The 19,360-nt window shown below is 36.5% G+C and overlaps 1 protein-coding gene across 1 annotated transcript in view; it reads left to right on the top strand.

Annotated features, from left to right (window-relative positions):
- The first annotated feature begins 2 nt into the window (after window positions 1-2).
- Window positions 3-19,360, top strand: part of LOC138326149 (fibropellin-3-like) — a 42,894-nt gene continuing 23,536 nt past the window's right edge. The window contains exons 1-4 of the mRNA XM_069272277.1: window positions 3-161; window positions 17,142-17,250; window positions 17,526-17,627; window positions 18,150-18,226. Coding sequence (XP_069128378.1) covers window positions 17,178-17,250; window positions 17,526-17,627; window positions 18,150-18,226 — 252 coding nt within the window. The 5' untranslated portion in view covers window positions 3-161; window positions 17,142-17,177. The remainder of the gene's footprint in view (window positions 162-17,141; window positions 17,251-17,525; window positions 17,628-18,149; window positions 18,227-19,360) is intronic.

Below are 19,360 nucleotides of genomic sequence, written 5' to 3'. Positions count from 1 at the left end.
AAACCATGATTTTTAAGCATTTGTTTGACAGCGATCGATTTGGATTGACTTGCTGGCAGTTTTGTAAATAAGAAAAAAAAAAACGACAAAAGAGAAGCTACAAAGTGTACATTGGACCTTGATTTTGCCATCCGATCAATATGTAACCATAACAGATGAAGGTAAGCAAGTTTTAGTTGTGCTTATACTGTTGTTTGATTGTGACCAACATGGAAAGTAAATAATGACACGGTTTGTAAATACATTTTGCTGCATATATTTCAGTTTTAAATGATATTCTTCTTCTTCTTCTTATAAAGAACACAAATCCATCGATGCCGATGATTATATTGTGCGGATTGGCAGAGGCGTGATTGTGGATAAAAAAGAGTGAAGTTATTTACAGTGATCGTGAAGGTGCATGTTATTTTTTTATTATTTTCTTTTAGTGACAGTTATAAGATAAAAATGATAGAAATTTTAGGGAGTGGGGTTTACGTTTTCAAGTTCTGTTTTTAGGATATGTGACTTGAAGACCTCTAGTGTAGTGCTTTGTACTGTAGCCACCGGTAGGATGTTCCATTGTTTAATTGTGTGTGGAAAAAATGAGTGTTTGAATATGTCCTTGGTGGCAGCTATATGTCTATATGTGAATGGGTGTGATTGTCTCGTCCTGAAGTCTGTCAGATTGAGAATTTGACTATAGTTTATTGCCACATGATGGTGTATGATTTTATAAAATAAAATTAAACGTGTTCTTGTTCTGCGTGTTTGTAGTGAGGTCCAGTTGAGGTTTTCCATCATGTCTTGTACTGAACTTGTGTTGTGGTATCTGCTTGTTGTGTAGCGTGCTGCTCTGCGTTGTGTTTTTTCGATTTGCATGATTTGATTTGTCTGGTGGGGGTCCCATACGGAGGAGCAGTACTCCAGTTTGGGTCTGACTATGGCTTTGTATGCATGTTCTTTTATATGTTGTGAGTTTATCTGTAGGTTTCGTTTCAAGAATCCTAGTGTCTTGTTAGCATTGGCTGTTATGTTGTTGATGTGCGTGTCCCATCGTAAGTTATTTTGTATTGTGATTCCTAGGTATTTGCAAGATGTTACTTGTTGTAATTTGTGGTCATGGAGTTTGTATGTATAATTGGTCTTTGTGTGTTTGTTTGAGATGCTAAGGACGTTACACTTGTCCGGGTGGAAGGACACTAACCAATCTTCCTCCCACCTACCTGCTGCGTCTAGGTCTTCTTGTAATTTGAGTGCATCTTGTGTGTTATGTATGGTTTTGTATAACTTATGCTGTCATCTGCAAAGAGTCTGAGGGTGCTGTGTTTGATGTATTCTGGGAAGTCGTTTATGTATATGAGGAAGAGTATTGGGCCCAAACAGGTTCCTTGAGGTACTCCTGACGTAACTGGTATTTTTCTGATTGTTTCCCTTCAAGTACAACTGTTTGGGTGCGGTGTGATAAGAAGTCTGTAATCCATGTAAGTGTTTGTCCTGTAATACCGTAATATACCGCTAAAATAAGAACCATATATATGTTTCTGCTAAAATGTAGGTCACATGCCTGATAATAAATCAAACGGACAGAGTCAAAATAAACTTCTGCCAATTTAAACTATAGATACATAGTTGTTGATAAGATTCTGTATTTGTCACAATTATTTTGATTTTAGAAACTCTGATAATTTGATAATATCCGATTCTGACCTTTTACAAACTGCGTGAGTAATACGTGGTAACAAAATGTGTGATCCATACATGTACAATATATGGTACACTTAAAATATGCCTGCTCGAAAGGTAGACCACTAGTCTAGGACTGCATGCAGTTGCCATGGTCACTTGGACTTCATACAGTTTCATCATCCACACGGGTATGATAATTTAATTACCTAACATTGGTCAGCCTGGGACCTGGGGCCTTCATTGGGCCCCTTCAATATGTTCAGTCTGGTGTATCACAGCTAACAACACCTGTATACGTACCTTATCCCAACCCCAGGAGGTCAATTTATAGCATGCTGTTCTTAGGTGGCAGCCTGTCTACCTATATACATTGTATTCATCACACAAATACGTAAAGTTAATGCTAGTCAATAGGGATATGTATTTTAACTGGTTGTTGCATTTTAATTAATTTGATAATGAAGCCTTATATCTTACTTACAAATCCTTGTTTGTATATTAAAATCAAAGAAAATAATCAAAATACCCAGTGTATAATTAAGAAAAGCATTTATTTCTAGATTATTGGAATATCCAATTCCATCAAATTGCTTTTTATTATTTATATTTTTTTTTGACACTGACTATTCTGACTATATATGTATATAGAATACCATATTATAATGTTTAATATGTACCTTATCTAAATTAATTTTGATCATAATATCAGAGACTTAGATATTATATCTAAGTCTCTGATAATATATACATGTATTATTGGTAAATGCATGGTTGTGCCAAACATGCTTGATTTACGCATTTAACAGCTCCCATCAGCTCCACTTCACGGCTGCCTGTCATAACAATAATTTACATGTAGGTGTATTCAGCATCATGATCACTTACTATGTTTTACCAGCTAGTTTTTACCTCACCCCAATCTTTTCCAAGGATACGAAGTATATATCTACCCAGGCTCTCCAACATGCATGTAAATGTATGTGTATTTAATAAAAATCGTATTTATGTATTTCAAATTCATAATGAAAAAAATATGTCAGTTTAGGGTTAGATTGGCAAAACAAGAGGCCCATGGGCCTTAACGGTCACCTGAGTTCAGATACGGAATGAAACAAAGACATGCATATACTATATATCACTATATATTTGCCCATCAGGCCCTTGAAGTCAGTCAGTGGTCGAATTTTGAAACGATAGTATAGTAGTGTTGAACTTTAGTGACCTCCCACAATGCACTGCACTGAATCTATTTTCATCTTTTTTTGAGGTAGTCATCATGCACCGTCCGTCGGCGTCCGCCGTGCGCCGTGCGTAAATTTTTTTCCTTCTCAATAACCATAAGGCCCAGAGTACTCATATTTGGCCTGTAGTATGCTGGGATGAAGGGCTACCAAAGTTGTGAAAATAAATGACCTTGGCCTACTTTCAAGGTCACAGGGGTCAAATAGGCTGAAATCTCTCAATGACTTCTTCTCAATAACAATAAGGCCCAGAGAACTCATATTTAGCCTGTAGCATGCGGGGATGAAGGGCTACCAAAGTTGTGAAAATAAATGACCTTGACCTACTTTCAAGGTCACAGGGGACAAATAGGCTAAAATATTTCAGCGACTTCTTCTCAATAACCATAAGGCCTAGAGTACTCATATTTGGCCTGTTGCATGCGGGGATGAAGGGCTATCAAAGTTATAAAAAAATGACCTTGACCAACTTTCAAGGTCACAGGGGACAAATAAGGCTAAAATCTTTCAACGACTTCTTCTCAATAACCATAAGGCCCAGAGTACTCATATTTGGCCTGTAACATGCTGGGATGAAGGGCTACCAAAGTTGTGAAAATAAATGACCTTGACCTATTTTCAAGGTCACAGGGGTCAAATAGGTTAAAATCTTTGAACGACTTCTTCTCAATAACCATAAGGCCCAGAGTACTCACATTTGGCCTGTTGCATGCAGGGATGAAGGGTTACCAAAGTTATTGAAATGAATGACCTTGACCAACTATCAAGGTCAGAGGGGTCAAATATTCTAAAATCTTGAACTTTTTGAACTTCTCAAATTCTGCCAGTGTGATTTAGCTGATACTTGAATGAAATGATCCTTGTCATGTTTTTGTATCTTATGTTGATCTGAAATCCAAGATGGACACCTGACTCCCGCCATCTTGAAAATATAGTTTGAACTTATACTCAAGTTGTACCAGTGAGATTTTGCTGGAACTTGTCTGAATAATTTTAAGGATACTGACATTGTCCCAACAAAGTGTTGTTATTTGTCAGGTTGACCCAAAAACCAAGATGACCACCAAAGCCGCCATCTTGAAAACACATTTTGAACTTCTTGAAGTTCTACCCATGCAGTTTGACTGAAACTTGCATTAAATGATCCTTACATGGTCATGACCAAGTGTTTTTATTTTTTAACCATGACACCATATCTAATTAATTTCCTATACAGCTATTGCCAAGGTAGTCAGATGACCGTTAAGGCCCTTGGGCCTCTTGTTGAGGTAGGTATTCCCCACGTTTTCCTGTCGTTTTAGATAACCAATCATTGTAATAAAATATTTAATAAACATCTGAAAACCAATATCTAAGCATACAGAACAATTTATTTAAGGTTCATGTCCCTTTAAGACAAACAAATTACTTTAGGGAATGAATTTTATTCAGATTCTTTTACAAAAACTTCACTTCTCTTACCTGATATACTACCATTACTTATTACCCCGGTAATCGGTAGTTCACGCTGGGATTTGACAGTTTTATTTAGTTACAAACAAGAACATGACAATACTTCTGTTTAATTACAGAATGAATTTTATTAAGATCCTTTTACAAAAACATCACTTCTCTTACCTGATATACTACCATTACTTGTACCCAGGAAATCAGCAGATCACACTGGGATTTAACAGTTTTATTTAGTTACAAACAACAACAAGACAATACTTTTGTTTAATTACGGAATGAATTTTATTAAGATCCTTTTACAAAAACTTCACCTCTCTTACCTGAGGTAAGAGAGGTGAATTTTTTGTAAAAGGATCTTAATAAACAAATAAATAAAATCTATCTAAGTTAATTATCCGTTATTGTGAAAGATTATTAAAAAGCCCAGTCTAATATTTCGAACAATAAAACTGCTCCAGAACTGGGTGTATATAGGGATGTGACTACTTTTGCAAAACCACACATTCCTTTATTTCAGTAAAATTCAATATGAATGCAGAATTTCATCATAAAAAAACAGATATTTAATTTATACATATATGTCGTGTGTATACCTCCCTCTTTTGAGACCAAAATCCCTTAAAATGGTTATCAATCTCCCTTTTCACCCCTAGAAAAATATGGCATGTATGTACCTGATATACTACCATTACTTATACCCCGGTCATCGGTAGTTCACGCTGGGATTTGATAGTTTTATTTAGTTACAAACAACAACAAGACAATACTTTTGTTAAATTCCGGAATTAATTTTATTCAGATCCTTTTACAAAAGCTTCACTTCTCTTACCTGATATACTACCATTAATTATACCCCGGCAATCGGTAGTTCACGCTGGGATTTTGCAGTTTTACTTATTTACAAACAACAACACAATACTTCTGTTTAATTTCGGAAAGAATTTTATTCAGATCCTTTCACAAAAACTTCACTTCTCTTACCTGATTAACTACCATTACTTGTACCCCGGCAATTGGTAGTTCACGCTGGGATATATGATTGTTTTATTTAGTTACAAACAACAAGACAATACTTCTGTTTAATTCTGGAATGAATTTTATTCAGATCCTTTTACAAAAACTTCACTTCTCTTACCTGATATACTACCATTTCTTATACCCCGGCAATCGGTAGTTCACACTGGGATGTGACAGTTTTACTTATTTGCAAACAAAAACAAGCCAATATACTTCTGTTTAATTTCGGAAAGAATTTTATTAAGATCCTTTAACAAAAACTTCACTTCTCTTACCTGATTAACTACCATTACTTATACCCTGCAACCAGTAGTTCACGCTGGAATTTTGCAATTGTAATGATGTGTAAAAAAGCAATAGCAAGACAATATAATTGTTTCAGAATGATTTTATTTGAGATTACTTTAACAAGCTTCACTCCATTCATCTGACATACTACCATGACAGTTGATGCCTCGACAGTAACTGACGGTAACCGGTAGCTCATGCTGGGTCCTGGCACTTGGCCAGTTCTCGCTAGCTGAAACACAGGTAATAAGCCGTGACCAACCCTGGCAGGGGGCCAGTACCTAATCAATGGTGATTGCTGGCAGGGAGCCAATATCTTCAGCAACATTGTTTGAATTTTAGATGATATTGTTTGCATTTTAAATGATATTGTTTGAATTTAAGCTGACTTGTCTAAATTTAAAAAAATTGTCTGAATCTTCAGAATTTGTCTGATTTTTAGCCAACCATCAACAGATGGTGGGCTATTCAAATCGCTTTTTGTCCGTGGTCCGTGGTCCGTCCGTCCGTCCTTCCGTCCGTCCTTCCGTCCGTCCTTCCGTCCGTCCTTCCTTCAGACCCATTGGTGAACAAGATGGCCGACAGGACGCCATCTTGGATTTTGATAATTGAAGCTTGTTACCACATTTTCTTAGAAAGTACTGAAGGGATCTGTCTCAAATTTCATGTGCAGGTTCCCCTAGGTCCCTGGTTATGCATATTGAATTTTGGTACCGATCAGTGAACAAGATGGCAGACAGAACGCCATCTTGGATTTTGACAATTGAATTTTTCTTGGGCTATGTCTAAGAATGTACAGAAGGGATCTGTCTCAAATTGTATGTGCAGGTTCTTCTAGGGGTCTAGTTGTGCATATTGCATTTTAGGACCGATCGGTGAACAAGATGGCCGACAGGTAGCCATCAAAGATTTTGATAATTGAAGTTTGTTACCGTTATATATCTCAGAAAGCAGTCAAAGGATCTTTCTGAAATTTCATGTGTAGTAATATGTAGTAAAAGCTTGAAAAGCAGAGAAAAGATCCCTCTTTCCTTTGTCAGACAAAGATCGTTCTTAGGTGGGCGCCAAGATCCCTCTGGGATCTCTTGTTCAAAACCTTGTCTGAATCCACAAGGAAAGTCTGAATAATTCAGATAAAACGTAGTAATTTCAAACTTTCCTATTTCCTAGTGGGAGGTTAAAAGGATTCAATGGCCATCTCATACTGATAATTCTGACAATATTTGACTCATTTCCTATTACAAATGATCAAATAATACTCAAAAATGTGTTTTCCCTACATAAACTACAGTAAAATTAACCCCCTCCCCAGGGGGAAACCTGAGACCCCAGGGTCATATAATTCACAATTTTTGTAAAGGACCTTAGGACCTTTCTATTTATGAAGAGTATTTAATTCCATCACATCTGTGAGTGGAGGAGAAGATTTTTGAAATTTTAGTCAATTTTACCCCTTTTGGCCCCTCCCCTAGCTCCCTGAGGGGTGGGGACCATATAATTCACAATTTTGATTGGCCTTATGCCTAAGGTTTGTGCAAAATTTCATTGAAATTGTTTCAGCAGTTTTGGAGAAGTTGAAAATGTAAATTGTTTACAGACATACGACGGACGATGCACGACGCACGACGCACGACGACGGACAAAAGGCGATTAAAATAGGGTTGGTCGGTCCGGTGGATTTTTTTCTTCTATTTGTTTTAGTGTCTTTCACTCTAAAATGATGGCCGGACCGGAGTCTGAGATCAAAATCCCGACTTTTTATTTTTTTTTGTAGAAAAGTGGAAAAAAAATAGGGTAGAGGGTAAAAATTAGGGTTGGTCGGGTAACCCTAAACCGACATATTTTTGGTCGTAAGTATATGATAAAATGGTAAAGCATATTTGTTTGTCTTAACAAACTTCCATTGAAACAATTCAAAAATCACATGTACAAAGATACTGGCCCCATTCAGATAAAGCCGTACAAACACAGAAGGCAACGATTCTGCCCTCTGGCCATCTATCGATGGTCACCTTGAGGTCCCTGAATATAGCTGGATACTGTGGCTAACCTATATGTTTGACAAATTGTGATTATTGGACCATGACGCAATATATGGTCAAGATATATTGTATTTACCAGTGATTAAGAATCAAAACAAATAGCCTACAATAAGTGGAAGATGTCACATAGTTTGAAGTGGATTTAATTTTGCATGATCTTTTATAGACGTTCAGTTTTTAATGAAGGATACGTAATTAAGCTATTTTATGTACAATATTTTTAGAATTTAAACTAGCAAAGAAAAATAATATACAAGTGTATATATTTTAATGAAAGACGATCTACAAGCGCTAGATAACTGATTGATATGCATCAAATCTTTTTATTTAAAAGCTGATGTCTTATCTGGTATATGAATGTATTACTGATAGCTTATTATGAAATAAAAAGTGTTTCAAAAGCACAATAAGACTGGTTTTTGCTGCAATTCAAAGTTGTTGTAATTTGTGGAAATGTGTTTATTTCATGTAAATGATATATATATTTAATGCAATCTACCCATAAGACGTTGACTTTTGATAACGAAATATTTTAGATATGAATAGAAACTTCTGATATAAAATTAAATAGACATTTACTTAATGAAAATAAATTAATCTTTGTTACTTTTGCAGTGAAAAGGTTTTATTTATGTAGCAGAGATGTATTTACTAAGAAAAATACCATATACATGTAGTTATATATACTGTACACTTACTTGTAGATGTTGTAATTAAAAAAAATTAAACACTAAAAAGTTATAATTATGTATCAATTATTTCAAATTTAAGAATATATTCTACCCCCCCATCCCTAGCTGTAGCACATCACACCATGTCTGTCTATATATATAGCTAGGTCTGAATGTACCTGGACACCATGTCCACTCGTCATGGACACCTTGTTCACACGTGGTGCACTCCATGTCTACCTGTAGTCTAAATCTTGTGCACTCTGTGTCTACCTGTAGTCTAAATCTTGTTCACTCTGTGTCTACCTGTAGTCTAAATCTTGTGCACTCCGTGTCTACCTGTAGTCTAAATCTTGTGCACTCCGTGTCTACCTGTAGTCTAAACCTCGTGCACTCCCTGTGCACAAGGGTGTAACCTTTAGTCTACTACCAACTGTAGTTCTTGACCATGAAGTACATATGGGTTGATGGTGGGTTTGGTGTTTTTAGCCCACCATCATCAGATGGTGGGCTATTCAAAGCGCCCTGCGTCCGTGGTCTGTGGTCCGTCGTCCGTCCGTAAACAATGCTTGTTATCACTATTTCTTAAAAACTGCTGCAGGGATTTTGTTCAAACTTCACATGGAGGGTCCCCTTGGTCCATATTTGTGCCATACAGATTTTGAGGCTGATCGGAAAAACAAGATGGCCGCCAGGCAGCCATCTTTGATTTTGGCAGTTGAAGTTTGTTATCAATATTTCTTGAGAACTACTGAAGGGATTTTGTTCAAACTTCACATGGAGGTTACCCTTGGTCCCTAGTTGTGCCATACAGATTTTGAGGCTGATCGGAAAAACAAGATGGCCGCCAGGCAGCCATCTTTGATTTTGGCAGTTGAAGTTTGTTATCGATATTTCTTGAGAACTACAGTAGGGATTTTCTTCAAACTTCACATGGAGTTTACCCTTGGTCCCTATTTGTGCCATACAGATTTTGAGGCTGATCGGAAAAACAAGATGGCCGCCAGGCAGCCATCTTTGATTTTGGCAGTTGAAGTTTGTTATCGATATTTCTTGAGAACTACTGAAGGGATTTTGTTCAAACTTCACATGGAGGTTACCCTTGGTCCCTAGTTGTGCAATACAGATTTTGAGGCTGATCGGAAAAACAAGGCGGCCATCTTTGATTTTAGCAGTTGAAGTTTGTTATCGATATTTCTTGAGAACTACAGTAGGGATTTTGTTCAAACTTCACATGGAGGTTTCCCTTGGTCCCTACTTGTGCCATACAGATTTTGAGGCTGATCGGAAAAACAAGATGGCCGCCAGGCAGCCATCTTTGATTTTGGCAGTTGAAGTTTGTTATCAATATTTCTTGAGAACTACTGAAGGAATTTTGTTCAGACTTCACATGGAGGTTACCCTTGGTCCCTATTTGTGCCATACAGATTTTGAGGCTGAAAGGAAAAACAAGATGGCCGCCAGGTTCCCCTAGGGCCCTTGTTGTGCATATTGCATTTTTGGACCAAACGGTGAACAAGATGGCCGCCAGGCAGCCATCTTGGATTTTGTTATTCAAAGTTTGTTATCGCTATTTCTCAGAAAGTATTGAATGGATCTTTCCCAAATTTCACATGTAGGTTCCCCTAGGGCCCTAGTTGTGCATATTGTGATTTGGGACCGATTGATCAACAAGATGGCCGCCAAGGAGTCATCTTGGATTTTGAAAGTTGAAGTTTGTTACCGCTATTTCTCAAAAAGTACTGAAGCGATCTGTCTCAAATTTTATATGTAGTATGTTTGAAAAGTTTAAAAAGTAGAGAAAAGATCCATCTTTCCTTTGTCAGATATAGATCATTCTTTGGTGGGCGCCAAGATCCCTCTGGGATCTCTTGTTATTGACAGTGAGAACTTGGCATTTCCCAGGAAATTATTTTCATAATTGTTTTATATTTCTTACTTACTAGGCAATAAAACTGAACCATAAAAAATATCCAATTCTCAGCGAGACATTTTTTCCATATACATTCAATGTATGAATTCAGGTATTTCGGGAGGAAATTTAAACTGTAAGTCTACAAATCGTGATTTTCATGTCTTGTGAACGGGACAATAGGCATTACCCTAGTGAAAAAAACTAGTGGAATTCCAGTGGTAAAATCTTGTGGATTCCAGTGGTATTCCAGTGGCATTCCAGTGGTATTCCAGTGGCATTCCAGTGGAATTCCAGTGGTATTTCAATGGAATTCCAGTGGTAAAATCTTGTGGAATTCAGTGGAATTCCACTGGAATACCACTGGAATACCACTGGAATACCACTGGAATGCCACTGGATTCCACAAGATTTTACCACTGGTATTCCATTGAAATACCACTGGAGTTTCACTGGAATCCAGTGGTATTACAGTGTTGCCCCACAGAAAATTTCATTGGAATTCCACTGGATTCCACTGGATTCCATTGATATTTCAACTGGTGTTTCCAATGATATTTCAAATAAAATTAAAGTAGTATTTTTTATGAAATTGTCTACCAATCCAATGGAAATTCTGTTGGAATCCTGAAATTCTTACCCAATTAAATATTTGATGTAACAATTTCTTATGGCAACAGTTTACTGTGTTCCTTATGTTTTCAAACTGCCACAGATAAATGCTAAGAAAATCTGTTTTCAGGGATATGCAGCAATCAATTTCATAATACATTCCAAGAAATAAGTATTTGTCCAAAATAAACCTATAGTTGTAAAGCATGTTCATATAGACAATATATTTCAATAACAATTGACAAATACACAAACCAATATAAACACTATACATGTGGCAACATCAGGGTGCAACAATTTCATGTTGAAAAAGAAATGCAGATAAATTTAAACTTACTGAAAGTGTTCATCTGTGCCTAAAGAAATTCAGGAATGAGATAATCCTTTCACTTATTTGGGAAAACTTCCATTTAAGATAAAACATGTTTCCCCTTCCACACTCCAGCAGACACAGCAGCCATTTTGGATGGTGATTGTTTTTGGCGGGAAACATATATAAGTCATGTGACTCATGTGGTCATGTGACTTTAAACTTAGAAGCAGGAAGATATGGGAATTGATATGTGGGCTTAAAGCATATAAAACCTTGGATATTTAGAACTTAAACAAACACATTTAATATGAAAGGTTTTCTCATCAATTTTATTGGTTTAATGTTAAATTTAAATATTTAATAAGAAATAATGTCTGTTGTGAAGTTTCATTGGAATCCACTGGAATTCCAATGGAAACAATTATATATGCCACTGGAATACCAGTGGAATGCCACTGGAGTTCAAAAATTCCATTGCGAATTCCAATGGAATTTTTTTTATTCCAGTGGAATTCCACTGGATTTTGTTATTCCGGTGGATTCCACTGGAACAGATTCCAGTGGAATCCACCGGAATTCCACTGGAATTCCACTGCTTTTTTCACTAGGGTAACAATGGTAGATCTAGTTATGTTTGTTTTGAACAAAAATAATATATAAATGCAGGGACCTCAGCCATGTTGGTTGTTTTAATATGCTAGATTAGGCATACATAACATGGTGTCAGAAGCGGGATTGAGGATGCCTGAAGAGTAATCCGTCATACAAAGTAACCCGTAAATATCTACAACCATGGATTTATCCGGTGGGGTAGCGCAGACCCTCCTACCACGTGGAAAAATTCCAACAACATGCTCAATTTATGTTTGACAGCCCGTTAAAGAAAAAAACAGAGGAAGAACAGTGTAACTACATAATGTTGTGGATCGGAGACAAAGGTAGGGATATATACAGTACCTGGACACTGCCGGATGCAGACAGAAAAAAACTTTAAAAAAAATCTTACGTGGAGCCCAAGTCAAACAAAGTATTTGCGCGCTATAAATTCCAATGCAGGATTCAGACGGAAACTGAAACAACCGAACAGTTTGTGACAGCTTTGAAAATTCTTGTTAAAGACTGTGGTTACGAAGGAGGTGGTGATGAGATGGTCAGAGATCGGATCGTGTTTGGAACGAGACATGTGAAGGTGAGAGAAAAACTGATAAATCAAGGTTCAGATCTTACACTAGATAAAGCAATAGAAATTGCTAGATTGCATGAACTTTCACAAGCTCAGTTAAAGAAAATGTCAGAAGAAGATTCGTCTGTTACTTCAAAGGTACATTACGTGTCTCGAGAACATAAGTCGACACCGCCTGGAAAGTCATGTGATCATGATATGACGAAACACAAGTTGTCACGCTTCAGTAAACAATCAAACAGATACTCGCAGTATCAATGTTCTAGATGTGGGAGAAATCACGGAGATAGTGAGAAATGCCCAGCTATAAGTCAGACGTGCAACAAATGTAACAAACGGGACCATTTCGCTATTAAGTGTTTTGGTGGTAAGCCTAAATTCAGGAATAAAAAGGTACATGCCCTTGATCAAGATGAAATCACCGAGAGTGAAAACGAACTGTTCATCGGAACGCTAGATAAAGGACAGGTCCTTGATGTCAACCTTCTAGAAAATGATTCGGATTTGAATGAAACCGTTTTGATAAATGAACATCCGGTCAAGGTTCAACTGGACACTGGAGCAAAGTGTAACGTTATTACATATGACGTATTCAAGTCGTTGAACTACAAAACAGTACTGAGGAAAGCAGACTGTCCATTAAGATCATACTCAGGACATTGTATCAAACCAGTGGGGAGGACAACCTTACCGTGTCAGTACAATGATGTAAACTTGCGTTTACAATTCTATGTTGTGGACATCAAAGTACCGAATGTACTGGGTGGTGAAGCATGTAAAAACATGAACTTGGTCAGGAGAATTAATATGATTGAATCTCCTCAAGAGATTCAAAACAAGTATGCAGACTTGTTTCAAGGGATTGGATGTTTACCAGGTAAACACAGGATCAAGATTGACCCAACAATTACTCCTGTAGTACACCCACCAAGGAAAATACCGGTCGCGCTTAAGGACCAGGTCAAGGACGAACTGAAACGAATGGAGGAAATCGGTGTTATTGTCAAGGAAACCTAACCAACAGAATGGGTAAACAGTATGGTTGTTGTCACAAAACCAAACAAAATCCGTATCTGCATAGACCCTAAGAATCTCAATCGTGCCATATTAAGGGAACATTTCCCCATGAAAACCATTGAGGAAGTTGTCACGAACATGCCTGATGCTAAAGTGTTTTCAAAATTGGATGCGACATCTGGATTTTGGCAGGTGAGGTTGGATGAAGCCAGTTCAAAACTATGCACCTTTAACACTCCCTTCGGAAGATATCGCTTCACACGAATGCCTTTTGAAATTAAGTTGGCGCCTGAGGTGTTCCAAAAGATAATGTCACAAATGGTTGAAGATATCGATGGAACTGAAGCCATCATGGATGACATTTTAGTCTGGGGTACAGACCAGAAAGAACATAACCATAGGCTGAACCTAGTCATGGAAAAGGCAAGGTCATACAATCTAAAACTTAGTCCAGGAAAGTGCGAGTTCAAAAAAGAGGAGGTACATATACTCAGCAAAGAAGGCCTCAAGCCAGACCCCGAAAAGGTTCGCGCAGTCAAAGCGATGAAGCAGCCCCAGAACAAACCAGAGTTACTAACTTTCCTAGGGTTCATTCAGTATCTAGCTAAGTTTCTGCCTAACATGTCGGATGTTAGTGCACCATTGAGGAAACTTACACAGAAAGATGTCGAATGGGAATGGTCTATGGAGCAGGAGGAGAGCTTTCAAAAACTCAAGCTCATGGCTACCGAAGCACCGATTCTCAGATTCTATGATCCGAAGTTACCGCTAACCCTATCGGTGGATGCTAGCTCTAAAGGGCTAGGCGCAGTAATCCTTCAAGAGGAAAAACCCATAGCTTACGCGTCGCGAGCTCTCACACAATCACAACAAAATTACGCGCAGATAGAGAAGGAAGCATTGGCGGTCGTATATGGCTGTACCAAGTTCCACCAGTATGTGTACGGTCGTAAAGTCGAGGTGGAAAGTGATCATAAACCACTACAAGCCATATTTTCAAAACCACTTCACCAGGCACCTGTGAGATTGCAAAGACTTTTACTTACCATTCAGAAGTATGACTTGAATGTACAATACAAACCTGGAAAGCTCATGTGGATTGCGGATCATTTGAGTAGATCATACTTACCGGAAACACTGGAACAGCTATTACCGGAAGTAGACGTAAATATGCTTAATCCTACGGGATACCTACCCATATCTCCTGAGAGATATGCAGAGTTTCAGCGGGAAACTGCCAAGGACGTGGTGCTACAAGAACTACAAAATTTAGTGTTAGATGGTTGGCCAACAACCAAAGACAGTATATCTGGAGAAGTACGAGAATATTGGGGATTCCGAGATGAGATTGCCTGCATAGATGGTGTCTTATACAAAGGACCAAAACTGATTGTTCCCAAAACGCTTAGACCAGCAATGATGGATATCATTCATGATTCACACTTAGGAGTAGTCAAGTGTAAAGACAGGGCCAGAGAAGTTCTGTTTTGGCCAGGGATGTCAAGCCAGATAGAGGAAAAGGTCTTAAGTTGTTCAATATGTGCGGAAGTACAACGGAACAATCCAAAGGAACCAATGATACAGGTAGAATTACCAGACCGCCCATGGTCAAAAGTAGCAGCAGATATTTTTGAGCTCAACTCAAAACATTATCTACTCACAGTAGATTACTACTCAAAGTGGCCAGAAGTACAGCTACTAGACAATCTGACAGCAAAAAAACATGATTGTCCGACTGAAAAGTCTGATATCAAGATATGGAGTTCCGGATGAAATATTTTCGGACAATGGACCACAATTTTCATGCGCGGAGTTCAAAGATTTTGCGAAAAGCTACGGATTCATGCATAACACAAGTAGTCCATACTATGCTCAGTCGAATGGGCAAGCAGAATGAGCAGTTCTGACTGTGAAAAACTTGATGAAAAAATCAAAGGATCCTTACAAAGCTCTGCTCGACTATAGGAACACTCCTCTGGACATAGGTATATCTCCAGCCCAAATGTTTTTAGGACGTAGACTGAAAACCATGCTACCAACTACGTCAGGCCTTTTGAAACCTCGTGGTAATGACGAGATTAGCAAACATCTACAAAAACGACAGGAGAAATACAAGTCCTACTTTGATCAGAGAGCTAGTAGGAACAGTCTCAAAAGCTTCCATCCAGGTGACACAGTCATGATTCAAACTCAACCTGATAAACCGTGGGTAAGAGGAACAGTTGAGTGTAAACATGAAAGTCCATGATCGTATGTGGTAAACACGGACAACGGTAGACGGTACCGGAGGAATCGAACAATGTTAAAACCTACTCGCACTCCAGAACTAAAGCAATATAGTTCCCATACAGGATCTGATATGTGCCGCGAGTTCAACATAGACCCTCTAGTTCTGGTTCAACAGCCATCTGCGAACGTACCATACACTCAGGATGATACAGCTGATCATCAGACTGTTAAGGAGCCACCAGCTACTACCGTGGAGAAGCCATTACAAAGGAGCAGTGGCAGAGTCACCTCAAAGCCTGGATATTTGAAAGACTATGTTCAATGAATATAAGATTTTGTTTAAAGTTAAGTTTTCAAGTTAACACGCGAAAGACTTTAATTTGTTGGAGTTTGTGTTTTAAAATTTGTTAAATTCTGTTTGAACGGTTATTGAGGACTTGTTTGGATTGACCTTAACCTGTTAAGCTCAAGGTGAATGTAAAAGCTTGTAGGCTATATACATAGTGATCGGTTACAGTAACTGTACTGATATATGTACTCGGCTAAAAGAATATTTTAAAAGTTCTTGAGAAGGGGGATGGTTCTTGGGATGTCATGTATATCTTAATCGGTCCATAATCCAGTTAGTAGTGTGTCCCTGTTATTATGTCACGTGCTCGTGAGCCTCGTTGGGAATAATAAATGATGCTGGACCTCAGCCATGTTGGTTGTTTTAATATGCTAGATTAGGCATACATAACATTATTGTTCTTTGTCTGGCAAAAAAGAAAAAACAATCAAATACACTGTATATGCATATGCATAAACTCACACTTAAATTGATTAAATAAAATAATAAATACAGGACATATGAAATTAAAATTGTGTTGGATAGAAAAGTTAAGGGGAAATAGTCTTTATAGTCAGGTGGTCTTTAAACACAGGTCGAAATTTGTTAAAAATGGTCATTTAGGACCCTAGAAATGTACATGGTCTTATCAACAGGTGGTGTTAATACAGAGCTGCATGGTCGCTAAGACATGTTTTATTGTCAGGGATCAATCTAGGTTCAAAATAGGGGGAAATTTTGGTGAAATATAGGAGAATTTGATTCTTCTTATTTCATTAGATTCATTTTCATGAAAAAAGTACTGTAAAAGAACAAGTTTTTTCTTAGATTTAGTAAAATAAGAATTTAAGCTCAATAATTAAAAGCTTTAGTTTATCATTAGTAAATCAGAGCTAGATTGATCCCTGAATTATGCATTTTAAATATCAATGAGAAATGCAGAATTATTATATTTAGTAGCAATTAAACTCATTACAAGCATCATACTATATACTGACTCATTTGAACTATTGCTTGTTTTATTGATATTATAAGCAAGGACGTACATTACATATATGAGACTTATGAATCCTTGTTATAAGTAAAGACTTATTCAGGCCACCTTTTTTTTGTGATAAAAATATTGTAGAAAACATTGAACATGTTTGTATTTCTAAAATCATTGCAGACAGCTATACCAGTACAGATGTAGGACAAGTACAGAATGAGACCTAGCAGTTGTTGGCTGGCTAGTTCAATTATTATTGTGACAATACTGCAGAAATCTTTTTCAACAAGTAAGTCAATGCTTCAAGTCTTTCAATATTTACTAATTCACCAAGTACCATAATAAACAAAGTAAAATGTTTGCAACATTTCAAATTAAAATTTTCTAAATTTAATATTAATTTATATTCATGATATACCAAATAAAAATGTTTGCAACATTTCAAATAAAAAAATCGTATATAAAAAAGAATCCTTATTTTTTGGACGATCAGATACTAGAAACATGAACAATTTTATGAAATGATAAAATATTGCTATCTTTCCTTATTGAATCCTCAAACAGCATTGCCCTCTGTAGAAACGTCGGTGTGCAGCCCAAATCCTTGTGAACATGGTGTATGTACAGCGTTACGTGGACAAAAGTTCTACTGCACATGCTTGTCAGGTATATATATATACACACTCTGACCTCCACTCTGACCTTAGATATTTTATGTATAAAAACAGGTAACTATTGATAAAAAGAGGTAACTATTGATAAAAAGAGGTTACTATTTGTAAAAAAGGTAACTAATTGTAAAAAAAAGGTATCTAATTGTAAAAAAAAAGGTATCGAATTGTAAAAACAGGTACCTGTTTGTAAAACAGTAACTATTTATAAAAACAGTTAAGTATTTGTTCTCATATGGTTTAAATCAATTGCAAAGTATCAAGTAAATGACAGATTACTTTTGCACAGTATTCAGATTTTGCACAGTATTCAATAAACATGTGCATGACTCATAGAACTCTTATTCAACTAAATTCAATTGAATCTAGGACTGATGAAAGTAGCTAACACATCCCTCAGCCAAACATTCCTGTTGTCAGAATATTATTATATTATCATTCAAACTGAACAATGTAAGCCACTGAACTAAATTCTTTGATTTAAGCCGCTTTCATTTGAATGTTTTTGATTTGACAGGATACAGAGGCAATAACTGTGATGTCCTATTCCACATCTGTTTTACTCATCCTTGTCTAAATGGGGCCTCGTGTCAGGTCAGTCAATGTATTTTATATAGGTCAAATAGTTTAATGACTATCTTTAATATTGGTTTTCCACGTATCTAAATCACAGTATAAACAAGTTATGATACTCTGGCTGGGTAAAAATACTCATTGCTACATGGTATGTTATAAATTGTATAGGAATCCAGCATAGTTATAACATTGTACAGTCAGTAAAACATGTGTTATACATTTATAGAAATTCAGTTAAAAGTTAGCCAGTAAAACACAGTTATAATGAAACTCTGTGGTACCAACAATTACATTCATTGCTAACATGGTATGTTATAACATTGTATAGACAATTCAGTAAAACACAGCATATGTTATAACATTGTATAGACAATTCAGTAAAACAATATGTAATAACATTGTATAGACATTCAGTAAAACATATATGTTATAACATTGTATAGACAATTCAGTAAAACACAGCATATGTTATAACATTGTATAGACAATTCAGTAAAACATGGCATATGTTATAACATTGTATAGACAATTCAGTAAAACACTGTCACATATGTTATAACATTGTATAGACAATTCAGTAAAACATGGCATATGTTATAACATTGTATAGACAATTCAGTAAAACATGTCATATATAGTATGTTATAACATTGTATAGACAATTCAGTAAAACACGCATATGTTAATAACATTGTATAGACAATTCAGTAAAACATGGCATATGTAATAACATTGTATAGACAATTCAGTAAAACATGGCATATGTTATAACATTGTATAGACAATTCAGTAAAACATGGCATATGTTATAACATTGTATAGACAATTCAGTAAAACACATGGCATATGTTATAACATTGTATAGACAATTCAGTAAAACATGACATATGTTATAACATTGTATAGACAATTCAGTAAAACACTGGCATATGTTATAAACATTGTATAGACAATTCAGTAAAACATGGCATATGTAATAACATTGTATAGACAATTCAGTAAAACATGCATATGTTATAACATTGTATAACGTATAGACAATTCAGTAAAACACTGTACATATGTTATAACATTGTATAGACAATTCAGTAAAACATGCAGCATATATGTTATTCAGTAAAACATGGCATATGTATAACATTGTACAATTCA

This window comes from Argopecten irradians, chromosome 6 (genome assembly GCF_041381155.1).
Source record: "Argopecten irradians isolate NY chromosome 6, Ai_NY, whole genome shotgun sequence".
NCBI lineage: Eukaryota > Metazoa > Mollusca > Bivalvia > Pectinida > Pectinidae > Argopecten > Argopecten irradians.
Note: the sequence above shows the minus strand (reverse complement) of the source record. Positions and strands in the feature narration are given on the sequence as shown.